Below are 18,597 nucleotides of genomic sequence, written 5' to 3'. Positions count from 1 at the left end.
CCGACAAAGATGAATTGATCCACAAAAAAACTCAACAAGAAAATGTATGCGTGTATGCATGCGTATACAGGGGGAATTCTCCCGTCTTTGTCCAGAGCCATTTAGGGTGAGAGCAGGGGTATGCAAGTGATCAAATGTGCATGCCTGTTTTTGTTGTGTTAATAGGAATATGTGTCTCCTCATGGGTATTTTTACGGGGAAGACAAGAGGTTGGAAGCATGCGTGGGACTTATTTTGGCCTTCGCTTTTTTTTTCTAAATAATACAGAAGCTGTTTTTGTTAGAGGAGAGAGAGAAGAAGAGTATTGATTCACTTTCATGCTCCCTAGAGAGCAGTGTAGAGAGCAGATGAGCTGTTTTATAGTTTATTTTGTGCATACTTGCACCTGTGTGTTTCCACCTACTGTACATTTGCCCACAGACAGACACCTGTCACTCAGCAGGGTCAAAGAAGGAATTCAGTGTAAACAGGAGGCTGTAATGACCTCTATTTCAGACATAATGACTCCAGTAAAGGTGCGTACCAAAAGGTGACACCTGAGATAGGTTTATGAGAAAGCCAAATCTATGGGTTATGAATACCATTCTGGCATTTCAGCTCCAACTGACCACCTTTCTTAAAAGCCATCATCTCCCAGACAGGGGATATGAGCAACTGAGCATGTCGAATGCCATTTTGGAGCAGCTGACCTTTCAGTTCACGGTCTGACTGGCAGGGTTGCGATCCCATGATATCAACTAACAGTGGCCTGGGTACTGGGCTGTGTTGAGTACGAGCACTTGTAATGGATAAAATGAGTTCTATGGACATGAGCACTGTTTACTGAAGACCAATCTTGGAAAATCTCATTGCATGTGTGATAAGCTTAAAGCAACCAACCAAACTTTGCTCCCTTCTTGATCATTCAACACTTGCTTTCAGCAACCTTAACCCAGCCTTCAACCAACACATATTTTTTGAACCAAACCCAAAGTAAGTTTTTAAACATGGGAAATGAATGCAGTGCAACCGTGTGATGAAGACATGGTCTAGTCTGCTGTTATATCTGCCTATTCATCTTGACTCAGTAACTAGTAATAACACAGGTAGTGTAGCTATCAAAAAGCATTGATTAATCAACCATCACATTCACACAGACAAAACCTCTAAAGCTCTCCAAACTGATAAAGCACACTTAAACGGTCTTAACATATAAAACAGCTTGTAATTGCTTAATAAATCAAAACTGACTCATTGCTTTGATATGAAAAGCACAGTGAAAAATATTCAAAGATGCTCATCAAATTTATACCAACCTGCTAGCAACATCTGAAAAACCTGATGAAATGAGAACTGTAATTATCTTTGTATTTTCTTAAAACTAATGTCCAAAAGCAAACATAATGTCTGTGTGTGTATCTGTGAATCAGGGTGGGTTTTTCTTCTTCTTTGGGCATGATTTTCAATTACTAAGGTGTTATTAAGAGAAGCTTTTTTTGCTGTCATTCTTCTTATCTTACACAGCCTGCCTCTATCTCTCCTGCTCCTTGTCTTCCCCTCTGTCTTTGTCTTTTCCTCTACTGCTCTATCTGTCTTTGCCTGTGGGGTGGGGGTATATGAACACAAAATACAGCAGAAATAATGAAGACATAGACTCTTAACCTCTCTGGATAAGAAAAGAGATTAATAGGCGAGTGTGCCTGTATGCAGGAGCATGTGAAAGTGTGCATGTGCAACAGATTGATAATCACAATAAGCAGTGTGTTGAGGCTGTCCCTGAAGACACAAGAGGATGAAAACTACGGGCATTATCAATCTGCTGTTCCTCTTTTCTCCCCTCCTGTTGAACATTCAGCATGTTTGTTTGGGGGATTTGGTTGCACAGACAGAAAGGAAGGGATGAAAATAGATGTAAAAAGTGAGATTATGAAGATGACACAGACAAGAAATTCTAACATGGTGGGTTTATTTATTAATTCAGCTATATATCATTTGAGCTTTAAAGGATTAATCTGCTCTGGGTCCCATTTTATAGTTTTGGTCAACATATCTATTGTTTATGATAACATTGCACTCTTAAAGTGAATTGCTGGGATCTGATTACTCAGCAACAATGCTTTAATGAGTCCAAACAGGACAAGAAACTCGTAAACCAGTATTTGGAAGTAAAACTGAAACTGACCGCAAAGACACGGCTACAATAAGTACAGATGAAAGTTGAAAACAAGAAAGTCACTGTTAAAACTCTGATAGTCATTTACAACAGTTTGGGTGACAGTTTTGGTAATATATCACCTTTCTTTTTTCTTCCACTTAAGTCTGGCTGATCAGTTGATTGCTCATATTTCTGGCCTCAGCTTACTTCCTAGTAATGTTTCTCCCTGATATCCACAATAACTAGGTAAAGTCATTATTTCATGGAATAATTTTTTTTTTAGATCAAGAGTGTACAAAGCAGCAGTAAAAAAAGAAGAAGAAGAAAAGAAAGAGAGGAAAAAAACAGTTATAGTTTTCATTAGATTTTGTATAAAGATAAATAGTAAGTAATTCATGAATGTAAATGACAACCTGAGGGCATAAAACCACCAATTAAAATTGAAACACCACTTTGCATTTAGTTATTTAAGACATGGTACAAAAAAATGATTACAGATTTCAGTCACATTTTGTCCTCCATTAATTCTCCCCAACTTTTTTTCACAAGCTGCAGTCCTGATTCAGTCTTTAATTCATGTAATTTCTGGAGGATTTCCAGTCAGTCAATCAGTTTACCATTGTGATGGTTGGAATTGCAACCAGACTGATTTGACAAAACTGAAGTTATTATTTCTAATGTAATTACAATGATCAAATAAAACCCAATTTGTGATTTACTGGAGTTATTATTTAATGTGGTAAACATGTGTACACATCTGTCCCACTGAGCAGTGCTCCTAAACCAATCTTTCAATCTTTCACTACTAGTTTAGTCTACAAAAAGTCTTTTTTTTCATTTCCCACCAGTTTATTCGTTGCTATTTACCATTTTTTATGTTTTGCCCTCCAGCACCTTATCAAATTCAAATCCCTCTGTCTTATGTTTTTGTGATCTTCCTCTCACTGCATACACACACACTCTCTCACTCTCACACACACACACACACACACACACACACACACACACAGCTTTTAAGACTAATCATATTCTAGTGGAGCTTCTGATAATCACTGTGCACCTTTACTGGGATTTCCATTTACACTCAAACACACACACTTTGTCCTCCTCATGCTCACACAAACATACACACACACACACTCATACCGACAGTGCCCTCTCTCCATGGTTCTCCATGTGAACCCTCTGCCAATATGATTCTATCTCTCGTCCCTCACATTTCTATCCATGCATGCTGTCGTTCTCTCATCTCCCCCTCCTCCCCGCCCCCCCTCCTACTCCATCTCTCCACTCCTCAGTTGTTTGTTTTGGCAGAGCTTAAACAGGATCACGCAGGAGACTTAAACTGGCACAATACATAACTCCCAATCCACCTGATGCCCTGCTGTTACTCCTACACCACCTCTCTCCTCTCCTCTCCAGAAAAAGATCAAGATGTTTTGGGGTTTTTTTTGTATGAATATGTTAACAGATCACATTGACCACCCTATTCTTATTTCATCGGTCTTTCCCATAAAATAACTGTGCAAGTGTGCAAGGCGCTCGATGATGTATTTATTGCATTTATAGATATTGGACTGACAGTTAAGACAAATACTGTGCAGGAGCTTTAATTTGATTTTTTATCTTTCGTGTTTCGTATTCCCTGCAAATAAGTTATTATTTTAGTATATATATATATAGTTATACTAAATCAGAAGGAGCCAGCTAGGCCCGCATGCCATCTCTTCAACTTGTTCAGAGTGGCTGCAGATCAGCTTCAAGGACAATGACATGGACACAGTTTTATCACGTATGCACTAATTGGGTTAGGAGGCGAGTGTGCTGTGTTTGGGGACCTCACTGACCTAGTTGTGAAGGTCTTGAACTCAAACTTGGTTCTCACTTATACAGACATGCAACAACACAAACACACATACATGAACACTCAAACGGAGAGGATTGGGAAGTCTCTTGAGGAGGAAGTGTTAATCCTATTGGCAACGGCTTGTCTGAACAGTGGCCTGAAGAAAGATGAGGATAATTGTCTTTATGAGGACAATAAACCCACGTCACCCAGGCCAAGCTTAAATACATATACATATACATATATGTATACACACACACACACGTATGCAGACATAGAGTGTATATATATATATATACACACACAGCAAACAAAGACATCTCTATTGCTTCCTCCTGGAGTTTAGCTCCACTTCAGAAATCCAAAAGTATAATACAATATATCGCACATCTCAATGCAATTGCGCTGCATCAAAAGTCTGCTTCAATCCCCTCCTGTAAAAAATGGGGCTCAAGAGATTTGATTGTCTCTGATGGAATTTGACAAAGCGATATTGACGATGCAGCTTATTTTCTTGGAATAAAGAGGTAAATCTAATATTGTTTGATTTTCTCAGCTGTTATTGTGAAATATTGCCAGGCACCGAAATATTTATACCTATCTCTCTGTCTAGGTTCGGTCCCATACCAGAGTATGCTATCCAAGGCAAAGAAAAGAATATTACATTTCTTATTGAAAAGCAGCAATCCTTCACCTTTTATCTACTCATTAAAACACACAAACTTTCACTGCCACACAAGTTGTTTGTCTGTCAAAAGAAGTATTCATTTCCATACAACAACCACCCAACCAGCACTAAACATGTCATTGCATACACACAGATATTCAAATACAACAACAAGAGTTTTAAAAAGCATCCCTGAATCAGCGTTTTAAGAGATCTCTAAAATCACAGGCGTGATCTGTGACTAAGTGTGCCTGCCAGTCTCCAAGAAAATTCACCATCCAGCTGTGTAAAACATATTAAAGAAATTAATTAGATTCACTGTGCAGCTGCTAGTTGTCAATATAAATCACATTAATGCGACAAAAGTCTCAGACTGTTAATGATTTTACAATTAATCACTTGTAGGAGGAAGTTTGAATAGTTTAGCAACACAACTTTATTACCTTCATAAAAGTTTGTGGTTTTGTGTCTGCTGTACTTTTCTGTGAGGGACAAACTGATTCATCCATAAATTGAATGGGTAAACAACTGATTTTTCTTTCTTGAAAGGAACTTAAAGTTTGTGTGTTGCTTTTGTGTTTGCCTCCCCAGATGGGACCCCCTACACGTGGTGGGTGGGCCGGGGCAGCGAGAAGCATTTCTACTGGGGGGGCTCAGGACCTGGCATACAGAAATGTGCCTGTGGCATCGACAGGAACTGCTCTGATCCCAAATACGACTGCAACTGTGACGCAGACAGCGCATACTGGTAAGTTAGACTACTGCATAAAAGTTCAGCGGGAGCACAAACAATTTGTAATGTATTGATTAACTTCCTCAAAGTTTCAGTTTGGCATTGACTTTAATTAAAACCTGCTGAAACAGTCGGCAGTAAAAAAGTTTGCAGTCACACCAAGTCTAACCACTGCAGTGGAGCATAACGGGTCACACACTCATTCAGCTGAGTCAGCACATTGCTTTATTTACATCATTCTGTTCTGTATTGGGCTTAAGGCTCCTTTGAGTATCACACTATATCCATCCCACTTCAATTTTACAACTGTTCTTCACTGCCAGCGCTACAGTACATCTGGCCATCAGAGGCTCTCTCGCACATACAGACCTACTATCTAAAAAAAATATTTGACCCAGTATTTCACCTGTCACATGGGTCACCTGTGACCTAGTTTATTAGAGCTCAATTCTTCAAGAAGTTTCAGGTGTGATCTCTCCATATTTATCTTTCCAAATCAGACCAGTTCAAATTGGTACAGGGACAGAGAGAGAGAAAGAGAAAGAGAGAGCAAGCAGGGAGACAGTGGGCGAGCAAAAAACTAAACTTAATAGAAACCAAATCTTTATGTACCAGTCTATGCCCTGCAGGTGGGATGAGTTAGGGGATAAATGCCTTGCTCCAGGGTACTTCAGGCTCATAAGAAGAAGAAATTTGAAATTCAGCTAACCCACCCACAGATTTTCAGTAAGTCAGTGGAACTGGTTGAACTTGTATTTTACTTTCAATACTTTTCAAAATACTGTATTTTAAACATGTTTTTAATAAAGTCTCAGTTTAGTATTAAATTGTAAGGTCAATTTGCCTATTAAGACGCTATTATATTATGCAAATACATGCTCTGTTATAGAACATTTCATTTGACACTGACTGACACTGTATAAACAGCATAACTCCTACATTAAGACAGCACAGTGCTTTTATTGCTACATCAATTGAACTTAAAAGTGAAATATGTCGTATTCAGGGATGTTTTGATGGACCATTTTTACTGTTGAGAAACTGAAATTGTCATTACCGCAAATGCTAATGTTTGCATCAATCCGTCATTGCAAAATTTGCATAGGCCGGACAGCATGATGAGGTCTCTAACTTCAAAGGCTGAAGTGACTGAATGATGAATGCCACCATCAGTGAAGCATTTATTTATTTAAGAGGAATATTTGCCTGCATAATCAACAGTTTGTGTTTCAAAGCTCTTTTAGCCTGCTGATGGATAGTCTCATTAAACAAATTACATCGCTGTCTGTGGGCGTGTGCATGCATCTGCATACTGTACGTTTGTCTGTCAGTAATTACTGTGTGTGATAGTAAGAAGGAGAGATTTCATTTGCTTTCATGTCTCCCTCCTCATTTCTAAAACTGATGAGATTACAAATGCGTATTACTCTGTCCCGTTCTCACCATTAATATCGCATGCATTAATGTCTGGCTCAGTGACTTTTTGAAATATTACCAATATGACTATTTTCAATCATCAACCATATTTTTGGCTGCACATACAAACACGCCCACACACAAATTTATGCACACATGCTCTCATCGACACACGCATGCATATACAAAGCCAAATATTTGGATATTACTGTTTCATTTACAAACTGGAGTGAATGGCAAACAATTAAAATCAAATAGTTCTGTGAATAATTTACAAACATTTCAAACTCATTCCCACATTTAAAACTGTGATTTTAGTATTTATGCTTGGACTTATGTCTGTAATGATGTTGTCAGTGGACTAGTTAATGAGATTGCAAGTAATGAATTCTTTATTTATGTTAATTTCATTGATTCATTTAAAATATTTTTATAGATTTCTTTTTGTTGATTCATGCTTCTTATCCACACATTGAGTGTCACACCATCTATCCACCCACGCAAACATCCATCAATGCATCCATGTACAGTAACAATTTCAAAATATATCATCCCACATCGTATTAATTATCAATTCTATCTTTTTGCCATTACATTACAAGTTTTTGCAATATATGTACTGACCTATTTTTCCTCTCTCTCATTTTTATTGTTACATCTATAACTCTTATTGCCAAGGAAGGAATATGATTTATGTATTTTCTCTCCCTACACAATTTCTCTGCCTCCCCTAGAGGATTTCATTCTGCTGAACTTTAGCCTGTATTTATTTATATAGTTTGCCAACAATAAACCATGCATGTTCAGACAGCCTGGTTTGGAGTATTGTCATATGACCACAAATATGAAATTCAAAGTTAAAGAATCGGTTTCAAATGAGCAATAGATGGCAGATGACCAGCACAAGAAGACACTAAACATTAACTCTCACTGCTGTTGTTGTGGTGCTATTTTGAGCACAGGTTCTGCTCTTAACTCCATCTTATTTTTCTTTCAATTCATCTTACAGGAGAGAAGATTCAGGTCTCTTGTTGTATAAGGAACACCTGCCAGTCAGCCAGGTTGCCGTGGGTGACACCAACAGACCAGGCTCTCAGGCCAAGCTGACAGTTGGACCGCTTCGCTGCCAGGGAGATAGTAAGTGTTGATGTTTATGTATAAATACAGTATGTATTATGGAATTATACTTCTTCTTGGAACACTGGGCTGCAATCTCTAGCATTTGAGTGATGGGCGATTTGTCAGATGTTCTGTAAACTTACTTGTCAAAATGAATATGAATGAATGAGTGTGAGTGCAGGCATCCAGTGAAGTTTTCAGGGTACAGAGCAAAAGGAAATACAACCCAAATGCACAATAAAACACAGGGGAGCTAGTAGAGTAGAGCAAAATATACTTAAATCAATGGCCAAATACAAGTTTGCAGGTTGACAACTGAAAATCAGTGTCGTCAAGCAAATAAATCCAGGGAGTTCATAAACTGGCAGCAGGTCTAAATCTTTGTTGTATGTCATTCCCTATCTCTCTCACTTCCATTCCTGTCCTATGTTGTTACTGTCCAAATCACTAATAAAAAACATGAAATTGCCCCAAAAATACAGACAGGCAACAATCAGACTAGTTAGAACACTATGGTAACTCTGTCAATAGTCACATTGATGTAGGAATGGGGGATGTGCTCACTGTGAAGGCAGGAGTGTCCAAGGATGGACATCTGGTGGACAGGTGGTGAATGACAGGTTGGGAAAGGTCCTAATGGTGTGAGCAAAGTGAATTTTTTGCCTTGGTTTATGTTTATTTGACCAAATTTGACCACTGCACTGTATGTGTTCTCTGTGTTTATTTGCTCCTGAAAGTCAATATACCTGCACTAACTATAAGCCAAAGAGAGTGTGAGGGAGAGCTTGTCTGCATTTTGTGTGTGTGTGTGTGTGTGTGTGTGTGTGTGTGTGTGTGTGTGTGTGTGTGTGTGTGTGTGTGTGTGTGTGTGTGTGTGTGTGTGTGTGTGTGTGTGTGTGTGTGTGTGTGTGTGTGTGTGTGTGTGTGTGTGTGTGTGTGTGTGAGGCAGCTCAGCCTCTGACCGATCTCAGAGCTCACCAGAAACTTCCATTTTCTGTCTGCAATTTTCCTCTACCTGCTTGCCTTTCTACTCTCATCTCTGTACATTATGAAGTAGATTCATAAAGCCCTTGGATAAGCACAAAAAAAACAAAAACTGGCAAGGACATATCTTTAACTCGATTTAAGCAGCGCAAATTCGGCTTGAACCAGGCTTAAGAAATGGCCTGGGGGAAGTGAAGAAGGGCTGATGGGAGGAATGGAGAGAAGGAATGTGTATTCAAGGAACAAGGTGCTGGAGATTTAATTAATAAATGATGGTGATCGGTGACTGATTAGTTTTAGCCATACATTTTGTTACAGATGTGTTATAATAAAAGTTATTAAGTTATAATGAAGATATTACCAAAAAGTACAAATACGAAATACTTTAGAAATCTGTATAAGAATTGTCCCTAAAAGCACATTTGTAGACTGAACTGAACTGATTAATTAGTTTAATAACCACAATATTGTTACTCTAATGGTGACCTGGCCTCTATGAGTCTACACACTGTGGAACAGACTGGTGGTCATTGCCTGAGGACACAAGGGTATGCCCTGATTCAAAGAGAGTTAAAAGGTCAGAAATGTGGCTTGAAGCTAAATCACACTATGCCTTATTATTATCAGTGAGATCTTAAAGACAGCTTCAAACCTCGCAAGGAAGCCTGTGCATTAAAACTAGAGTGAGCATTCTGGATTAGCTGCAGGTGTAAAAGGGACCTTTGAGGAAGGCTGGAGTGCTGCAATTGCAATGGCCTAATTGAGAGGAAATATGTGCACTAATGACCTCAGCTGCTGAGAGAAGTGGTTTCTTTTTCCAAATAATTCTCAGCTGGTTGGAGAGGAATAGCTGCATAACCTTTCGTGAAGGGATCATCAAAGGTTGAGTCAAAAGAACAGCTCCAGTCTCTTTAATACATTTCTTATTAAAATTCCCCTGTTGACAATGCACACAGCTTTTAGTCAGGGGAAGCAAAAGGACCATTTTCTGTTTGTTGTCTAGTTGTTGGAAATTCCTGGACAAACAGTTAATATCACTCAAGCAGACTTCTGAAATACTTGGGTGTATAACAATGGAAGTGATACATGTCTTTAATATCTTTCTCTGTTGAAGAATGTATAGAGAAAATAAGATAGTGCTTACAGCAAAGGTCACCAGACTGTATATTAGTATAGCTAAAGATTGTGTTATAGATTGAGAGGCAGATTGCTCTATGACATCTACTGAACCATTGTAGTATTGTGTCTGAATTGCCAACACATTGCTGATGCAGGTCAAGTAGTATTATGGATCATGGATAATGATGCACTAAGATCTAAGATAAATAAAACTGCAGTATCATATATCTGTTGTCCAAGGAAGGTCATTTGTGACCCTCAGGAGAGCTGTCTCTGTCTACTCTAAAGCAGCCAAAATCCAGGCTGGAATGTTTCCAAAATGCAATTAAAACTGAATAAATTAGCTTTGAGTGCTCTGCATCCTGAATTGATAACAAGTGTACTGAAGGCATGCCAGTCAGGAAACTGAAACTTTTGACTCATGACCTTCAGTGCCAAAGAGTTACTGGACGGTCTAGTGTTTCTAAAATATAGATGATCCCATTAAAAAATCAGGGAGATAATGTAGAACAAAATTTTCAGGGTTTTGGCAATGCCCTATGCCTTACAAAAAGTCATAGGACTCTAACCTCTCTTTAATTTTTCTCTATTCTGCTTTACTTGACCTTTATAGATGCAATTTTCTGCGCTAAGTGGAAATGACTCATGATAGAATATGTAATACCATTGAGCAAACTGCTCAGCATGGCAGGCTACATGTACCGCATCTAAACTGATTTTAAGTGGCAGGTGCAGTATGCAATTCACTGCAACTGTGAAATGAAAACTGTGTGTATTATCTTTAAGATATTATCTTCATGCAAGCAGGAATTTACACAAAAATGACATAGTCTCTCCAGTTCATAAACAGAAGCAATAATTCCTACAATTTGCCTGTGAACCATTTGAATGAAGTCTGTAATACTTGGCTTACTGTACTCATCCAGATCAGAAATACTCACAATTAAAGCCATTCATTATATTGCTTTAAGGTTGATGAAGACAAGATAGGGCATGTTAGAGGCCAGTGAGGTATTGACAGTAGTTAAAATCTTTAAGGAATTTATTCTATCAACAAAAATGAAACTAATAAGTCTCACTGTGTTGTAATCATACGGTAGAGGCTGCTTTATCTTACCTTATTAAATGCAAGAATTGGTAAATTAAATCAGAGATTAACCATCTTTTTATACTATCTACAAGTTGATCCTAAATCCAAAAAAGAAATGCAACATTATCAGAATATGTTGGGAGTGTACATTACATTTAAACATTGTTAGCTGAACTTTTGGAGAGTAACAAACCACTTTTGACTATTAAAATTTGCTGCTGATGCTTTGAATGGGGTCTTAATTAAAAATTTCATGAGAGAGAACAAGAGAAAACACTTCATGCATAGCAGAGTACATTTGGGCACATTGTTATTCTGGGGTCGCACTTGAGTGTGAAAAAACACATTGCTTACACTCAGATGCAGATAATTCATAGAAAGTGTTACTTTATCTCAACAGTTGTTCTACTGTGGAAAATGACTGTGTGTGTGTGTGTGTGTGTGTGTGTATGTGTGTGAGAGAGAGAGAGTGTGAGTGTGTGTGTGTGTGTGTGTGTGTGTGTCTTGGTTATAAGTCTGTCATTTTTTATATATGCATGTGTGGCCAAATAAAGAGATAAAGGCATCTGAACTATTCAGAGACTTTTCATCTAAACACTCATCTTCTCACATTTTTATTCTCTTCCATCTAGTCCCTGTAGTTTAGGTTGTTTCTCAAGTAAACATCAGATATCAACAGAAACACACACAGAGAAGCAGTTTAATCCTTGCTGTTTCTCTTCCTGTCTATTCTCCTAATCAGTGTTGGCACACTGCTCTCTGTGGGACTTTGGGTCAACTGGAAGACACACAGATTTCTGCAGCTCTGCCATAATGACCATCTCTCTCTCCTTCCTAACTCATGAGCCACTCCTGTTGCACTTTGTCTTGAACTCACTTGTGGTGTGTCAGTCCTGCTGTGTGTAATGTGTTTCTGTCAGGTTGAAATGGATTCATTGCATCACATTCCTGATACATCTGTTATACTTGGCTAAATGAGGCATTTTGCATTCTGAATCTAAAAGTGCATTCATACCAACTCATAAAAGTCAAATGGATAATGGAAATCTTATCGTAATGATGTGAAGTCACATAACCATGAGGAATAGCTTCCATGACAAGGAAATATTCAGTAGTGGCATGGCCACACTATGAGGAACACACTAACTACTTGTCATAAAACCTGCAACAGTTGCTTTCTATGTCAGCCCACACGCTGCTGCCGACTTGACATCAGTAAGTCAACTTGATGATGATGCAGGCTGATGCTTATCGACCTGTCAGGATACACCACTGTCTTCCTTCCCAACACTAGTCAACTCTAGAAAATCAGCATTTTTTATCACATTTGCTCCCCCGATTCAGCACAGCCAGGTTTCTGCACCTTGTTTACTTCTGTCTGTATGGCATGTCTGGTGTATACTACCCGCACATTTTGAGTTACATGACGCTTTGTGTGTTGCTGAGCTCTGTATAGGTCCACAATGTTGGATCTGATCCCAGACAGACCAGTGGAGAGCCTGCTGTGCATAAATTCTTTTTTTAAAGAGAAATCTGATCCATAGCCAAGCATAATTATATTCATTACAAATACACCCTTGGGTAATTACACCTGATTCAAAATGCGTGTCAATGTCAACCCGAACAGACCCTAAAATAGACAAAACATCAACCTCGGCTGTATCATGTCAGTCAATAGTCAGGCACTGTAATAGAAATGAATATAAACTAATGATATTAAAGATATGTATTTATATTTTCACCCTCTGCACTAGAAATAAAACATTCTGTTGCCAATTAGGCAATAGACAGAAGATAATCATTTTTTACCTATTTAATATCAAATTACAAAAAGTAATACTTATTATCCTAAAATATTTATCATGACAATGTGATCATAATCACATAGTCTGAGGAGGCTCAGATCCATTTAACTCCACTCGGGTGTTTCATATTGACATAACAACCCAGGACCTGTGACCATATAATGAGACCCTACCATACCTGATTAGACTGAATACAGTTCATCTTGGGTTGCATACACTCAGCCCCCTCATAACCCAGTGGACCTGCAAAACCTCTATTGTGTTGTATTCAAGCCCTTTTTGTGACCTGTTGTACAATCTGTTTGTGAAGGTCCCTGGAGATTGCCAGGAGCCAAAAAAAACAGCTTAGTTTGCTTAATATGCCTCAGGCTGGGTATGAGTCATTTTCCCCTCCTGATTGTGCCCTAAATGTAAAACAGCCAAGAAGTGAAAAGCAACAATATATATTTTTTGTCTTTTGTCTGAAACAAGTGAACCAAACTACAGGTGTGAAAGCAACCACCATCTGATTCTGACTTCCCAAATGTATTTGCCTTTGAGAGAGCTGAGCGTTTATACCTAATGACAACAGAATGTGTGTCTGGCTTTAGCTTCTCAGATAATGATTCCAAAATTAAGCACATTAAAGAGTATAAGTTCCTCAATTAAGCAGTTTTTTTTTATTATTCTTTTAAGATTTCCTCTCACTCACTGATCCTGATTCTTTTCAGTTTTTAAGACTTAGTAGATTAATACCGTACAGATAGGAAGTAATGTTGGTTTCAGCTGTGTGATGTAAAAAAATACCAGACATTTGTGGAAAGTAATATCCTGTGGAGAGGAAAAACAAACATGGATTTAATCTTTAGTGCAAGGCAGCGTGATCATTATGATAATAATGCATCATATTATCTGTTGACTGCTCATTTTTCATACTAAAGGGAATAATAGAGAGGGACTATGATACGTTCACACTGCAGGCCTTAATGCTCAATTCCGATTTATTGCTCAAATCTGATTTTTTTTTTTTTTGTTTGGCTGTTCATATTACACTTTTAAATGTGGCCTCCTGAAGAGACCCCCATGCTCAGTTGATCATTAGTGACATCACACACAGAACAGTGTTTACAGAAGTGAACATGGCAACAGCTGGTGAAGTTACTGATAGTCTCATTCATGTTCTAATGTTAAAAACAGTATAAACAGAATAACATCAAAGTCGCATTCAATGCAACCTGACTGTTCAGATTGCGGTCCAATTAAAAAAAATCTGATATGTGTCCGATTCAGTACCACATTTGAAAGTGGCCTGAATCGGATTTGGAAATGTCAGATTCGATGCGACTTGTGCTGTTCACATTGTCAGAAACAAATCAGATATGGGTCACATTTGAGCGAACAAATCGGATTCAGGTCACTTTTAACTGCAGTGTGAACGTAGCTTATGAGTGCAGATATGTGCATGTTGCTTGTTTTACTGAGACAATGTGTTAGATTTAAAACTACAGGGGCATCCACTGCCAAGAGTATTGTACTGTAGATATGGTTTACTCATCCTTCGCCCACTGGGTTTTACACTTCCATTTTCATCTGACTGTCTCTGGCGGACAGGATGTTGGGTGGAGCAGATGAACCCATGTGCAGGCACAGGCTAGGAGACAGGATATGTTAGGAACAAGGTATTTATTATAATGCAAGAAAAAGGAAAAACAGGTATGGGAAAGCTTAGACTGAGCTGGGAAAGATAGCTAGGAAATTGGGGCTGGAAGCTTGAAAGAGTGAGCAGCCATAGCTGACGGGGCTGCGGGGAACAGGAGAAAGGGTTAAGAAAGGCAAAACAGGAAACAACAAGGAAAGAGGATAAATGCAAGCAAAGTGGCTTAAAGTGTAGTAACATTGATGGATAGCAGGGTCTATGATCTGGTAGTGTGCAAGTGGCAGGGCTGAGTATTTGTAGAGGGCTTGATTACTGATATAGGGTGCAGCTGGTGTGCCTCTGCTCTGACTCTGGCACACCTGCAGACAATCTCACACACACACACACACACACACACACACACACACACGTACAGGGAGCGAGAGGGAGAGAGCCACTAATGGAGTAGGTTCGGGAGACACAGGATTGTGGCAGTACACCCCACCCCTACCCCTTAAGGGAAAGCTCTCAGATGTCTCTCCAGGCTGGTCAGGACAGAGAAAATGAGTGGGTCAACTAAGCAAGGAGGGTGAAGGAGGCCAGAGGGTTGAATCCAGGAAGCAGAACATAGGTGTCAGATGGCTTTGAACAGGGCAATGGAGCTCAAGCAGATGGCAGAACAGGGACAGAGCTAGAATCATCAGGCAGAAAGTCCGGGGGCTGGAAACCATGACTGGGAGATAGGTGGGGTTGCACCAGGATGGGCCAAAAGATGACTTGAAGGCCACCAACTTGGAACCACTCTAGAGATTGGAAACAAAATTAGAGGTCTGGACAGGTTGCTGGCACCAGAAGTTCAGCTACAGGTTGGTGCAGGTTGCTGAGTAAGCATCCAACATCTGGAGTGCAGGATCAGAGACCGGCAGTTAAAGTACAAGAGTCTGTGTGCAGGATTGGTGTTAGCAGTTATCAATGGGTCAGGGAAGGGCATAGGACAGGCAGACTACTGGAGTCCAGAGTAGGAGGCAAGCAACTGAAGATCTGGTTGGGTGTCAGTGAAGATGGCTTATGCATGTTCTGGGAGATCTGGCAGGACGTCATTGGAGATGTGATTGAACAAGTGTGGCCATTGGCTGGGGAACAGGCTGCTAAGCAGGCAGTGTCAGCCAGGAGACAGGCAGGTGAGCCAGTGGAGCCAGGGAAACACGAACCCTCACAGGAGACTGCTCAAGAACAGAGGACCGTTCCTGCTCAGGCTCAGCACATTGCTGCAGCATAGGAAGTGCTAGCTGGAGTGCAGGCCAAGATGCACGCTAGGGGCTTTCATGCTGGTGGCTAGCATGCTGCATGTTAGCTGACTGACCCCTTTGGCTATTCCAAGGAGGAGTTGGGAGACTCCAGGAACACATGGAATGCTGGAATAATGAGTCCAGGTAGAACAGGGTTAAAAATCCCTTTCTAACTGGAGAAAACCACTCCCATGGCCATCTGAGGATCCGTTGTCCAGATGGTAGTGAGGAGCCTAAAAATCCTGGCTCTACATCACAGAGAATATCTCTTGCTACAACAAAAGCCTCCCAGGTACTCGGCAGGCTGAGCAGCTGAATGTCTGCTGGATTCACGACTTTGGCTAGATCATACTGTTGTGAGGCGTTGCAGGTGAACCAAGTGCAGGCACAGGACAGGGATATGGCAAGAACAAAGTATTTACTCTAATGTGAGAAAGAAGGGATGCAGGCCTGGAAAAGCTTGGACTGGTAGCTCGGAAACTGGGCTGAAGCTTGGGCTAGAAGCTGCGAAGAGCAGGGGTCCAGGGCAGGGAAGCAGGGCTGACAAGACGAGGGACAGGGGCCAGAGCCTGAGCAGATGGGACTGCAGGGAACAGGAGACAGGGTCAAGCCAGGGAAAACAGACAAAAACAAGAAAACTGAATTAATGCAAGCGAAGTGGCTTGCAGCATAGTAATACTGACGAGTAGCAGAGTCAAAGATGTGACAGTGTGGAAGTGGCAGGGCCAAGTATTTGTAGAGGGCTTGATCACTGAGATGAGGTATAGGGTTTGCTCTGAGTCTGGCACACCTGCAGACAATTGCACACACACACAGGGGAATGAGAGCGAGAGCCACTCGGGGAGTAGCAGCAGGTTAGGGAGACACAGGTTCGTGACTCGGGAAAGTGGCCTGGTTCTGTCGAGGGCACTGAACATGACAGAACACCTGCCCTCACTTCTCACTGATGTCACACTCATTATGGTCCTTTCATCAACAAGCTGGTGTCACTCTCACTAATGTCCCTTCATCACAGAGCTGCCAACATACAAACAAACCATGATTTAATGACCCGTGACATCACATCTGTGTGTGTGTGTGTGTGTGTGTATGGCTGTGTGTGTGTGTGTGGCTATCTTGTAGCAGTATGGCAAGCACAATTACTAAAGATGGATCCATCTGTCATTTGGAAGGAGCCATATTCTCTTTGTCCTACTCTATTATCTACTGTGTGTGTCTGAGTGTGTGTGAGAGACAAAGAGAGTTATCCACTTTTATACTGAGTGACCACGTTAACAAACTAACTTTAAAATGAAGATGACTTTGAGGTATGTTTGCCATAGTGCTGGCCAAGACACTGGAACACGGAGCATACATTATACATTGGCCCATTAAGGCATATTAAACATATATTAAAAATTTCACACGTGAATTGGTACTCGGTGTATGATTGATGCTTCTCATACAGTGCAGGGAGCTCTGTCTCAGTAAGAGCAATGATGATTGGCTGCCATATAATGGGTTTTCATAGGCAAATGACTAATGTCTTGGGTATTCAGAGAAAGTTTTAGTAAGAAGGTACTTGTGTATGTGTGTATCTGCATGTGCACGGTGGTATGTGTGTGTTTCTGTCTCTCTGTGGTGGGCACAAGAGCAAGTAAGAGTGCAACTTTCTGCATGTGTGTCTGTGTGTGTACGTGCCCTGGCATTAATGAATTCTATTTCCATGGCTAGTTTAATAGCAGCCTATACAGTCACAGGCAGACAGAGAGGAATTAGTCCCATTTATTGATGTTAAAAGGGTTTGGACATTTTAATAGATGGGAATGAAAATAAATGACAGCAAATGAAGCAAAGCAGCCTATATTCTGTTATTATAATGTAATGCACCTGCTATGAGACATGCTTGGCCTCATGACTGACCACACATGAAACCTTACCAGGGTCAACTTTGACAGTTCAAAATTAATTAATTACTTCGTACTCATTTGTCACTGTCCATATACCCACATATAATGTCTGTGTAAATTATGTCATTCTAACATGCTTTCATTGCAATTTCAGTCTGTTGCATTATACAGAGCTCTTTATGAATGTAAAGAAAAAATCGGTTTATGTTTGAAAAGGAAAAAAGACTCATGAAAAACAAATTTAAAAAATACTGGTTGCAAAACAAGACCTTTGAATTTTGAATATTTGGTGAGGTTTTTTTTACTTATTTAAGAGACTTGGCCATGAATTTGTAATTTTCTCCTCATATTTCTCTTCCCTTTCTTTTATTAGAATGTTTATATATTTATATATTTGCAGTTAGCAAAACATTGTTCACAGTGAACTGGTTGGCCTCTTTTTGCAGGAGCAGAAAGTAATTATGAAAGTCTGGTACATGAAATGCTTCTTACAAATCTGTTATTTTTCAGTGAAATTTGTTTTAAAAATGAAGATGGGCCATTTACATTAATACTGTTAATGCATATTATTTCGAACTGAGGAGTCAATGATGAGTCAATAAACAAAGGGGAGGGGTTAAAACAGTAGACAAAGCTGCAAATTTAAGAACTGTGAAATCCAGTAACCCTGGGGGATGCAAGCAAGACATGATCAAAAGATCATTTCTGATCTTTATGATGTAATACTTGACCATGTGTGTGCAAACTGGTCAATGCATTTACCTCACTTCACACTTACAGTTCTGAAAAAGACAGCATATACTTAGAATGAAAGTTTCAAGGCTATTATTAAAAAGAAAACATAATGATGCCACTTTCTCTTTCTGTGTTAAATTTCATTTCTTGTTATCT

General features: G+C 39.7%; 1 protein-coding gene across 1 annotated transcript in view; it reads left to right on the top strand.

The window, feature by feature from the left end:
* cntnap2a (contactin associated protein 2a) overlaps positions 1-18,597 on the top strand; it is a 321,999-nt gene that overhangs the window by 258,037 nt on the left and 45,365 nt on the right. The window contains exons 17-18 of the mRNA XM_053342332.1: positions 5,239-5,395; positions 7,806-7,933. Coding sequence (XP_053198307.1) covers positions 5,239-5,395; positions 7,806-7,933 — 285 coding nt within the window. The remainder of the gene's footprint in view (positions 1-5,238; positions 5,396-7,805; positions 7,934-18,597) is intronic.

Source organism: Scomber japonicus, chromosome 21, assembly GCF_027409825.1.
Source record: "Scomber japonicus isolate fScoJap1 chromosome 21, fScoJap1.pri, whole genome shotgun sequence".
Taxonomy (NCBI): Eukaryota; Metazoa; Chordata; class Actinopteri; order Scombriformes; family Scombridae; genus Scomber; species Scomber japonicus.
Note: the sequence above shows the minus strand (reverse complement) of the source record. Positions and strands in the feature narration are given on the sequence as shown.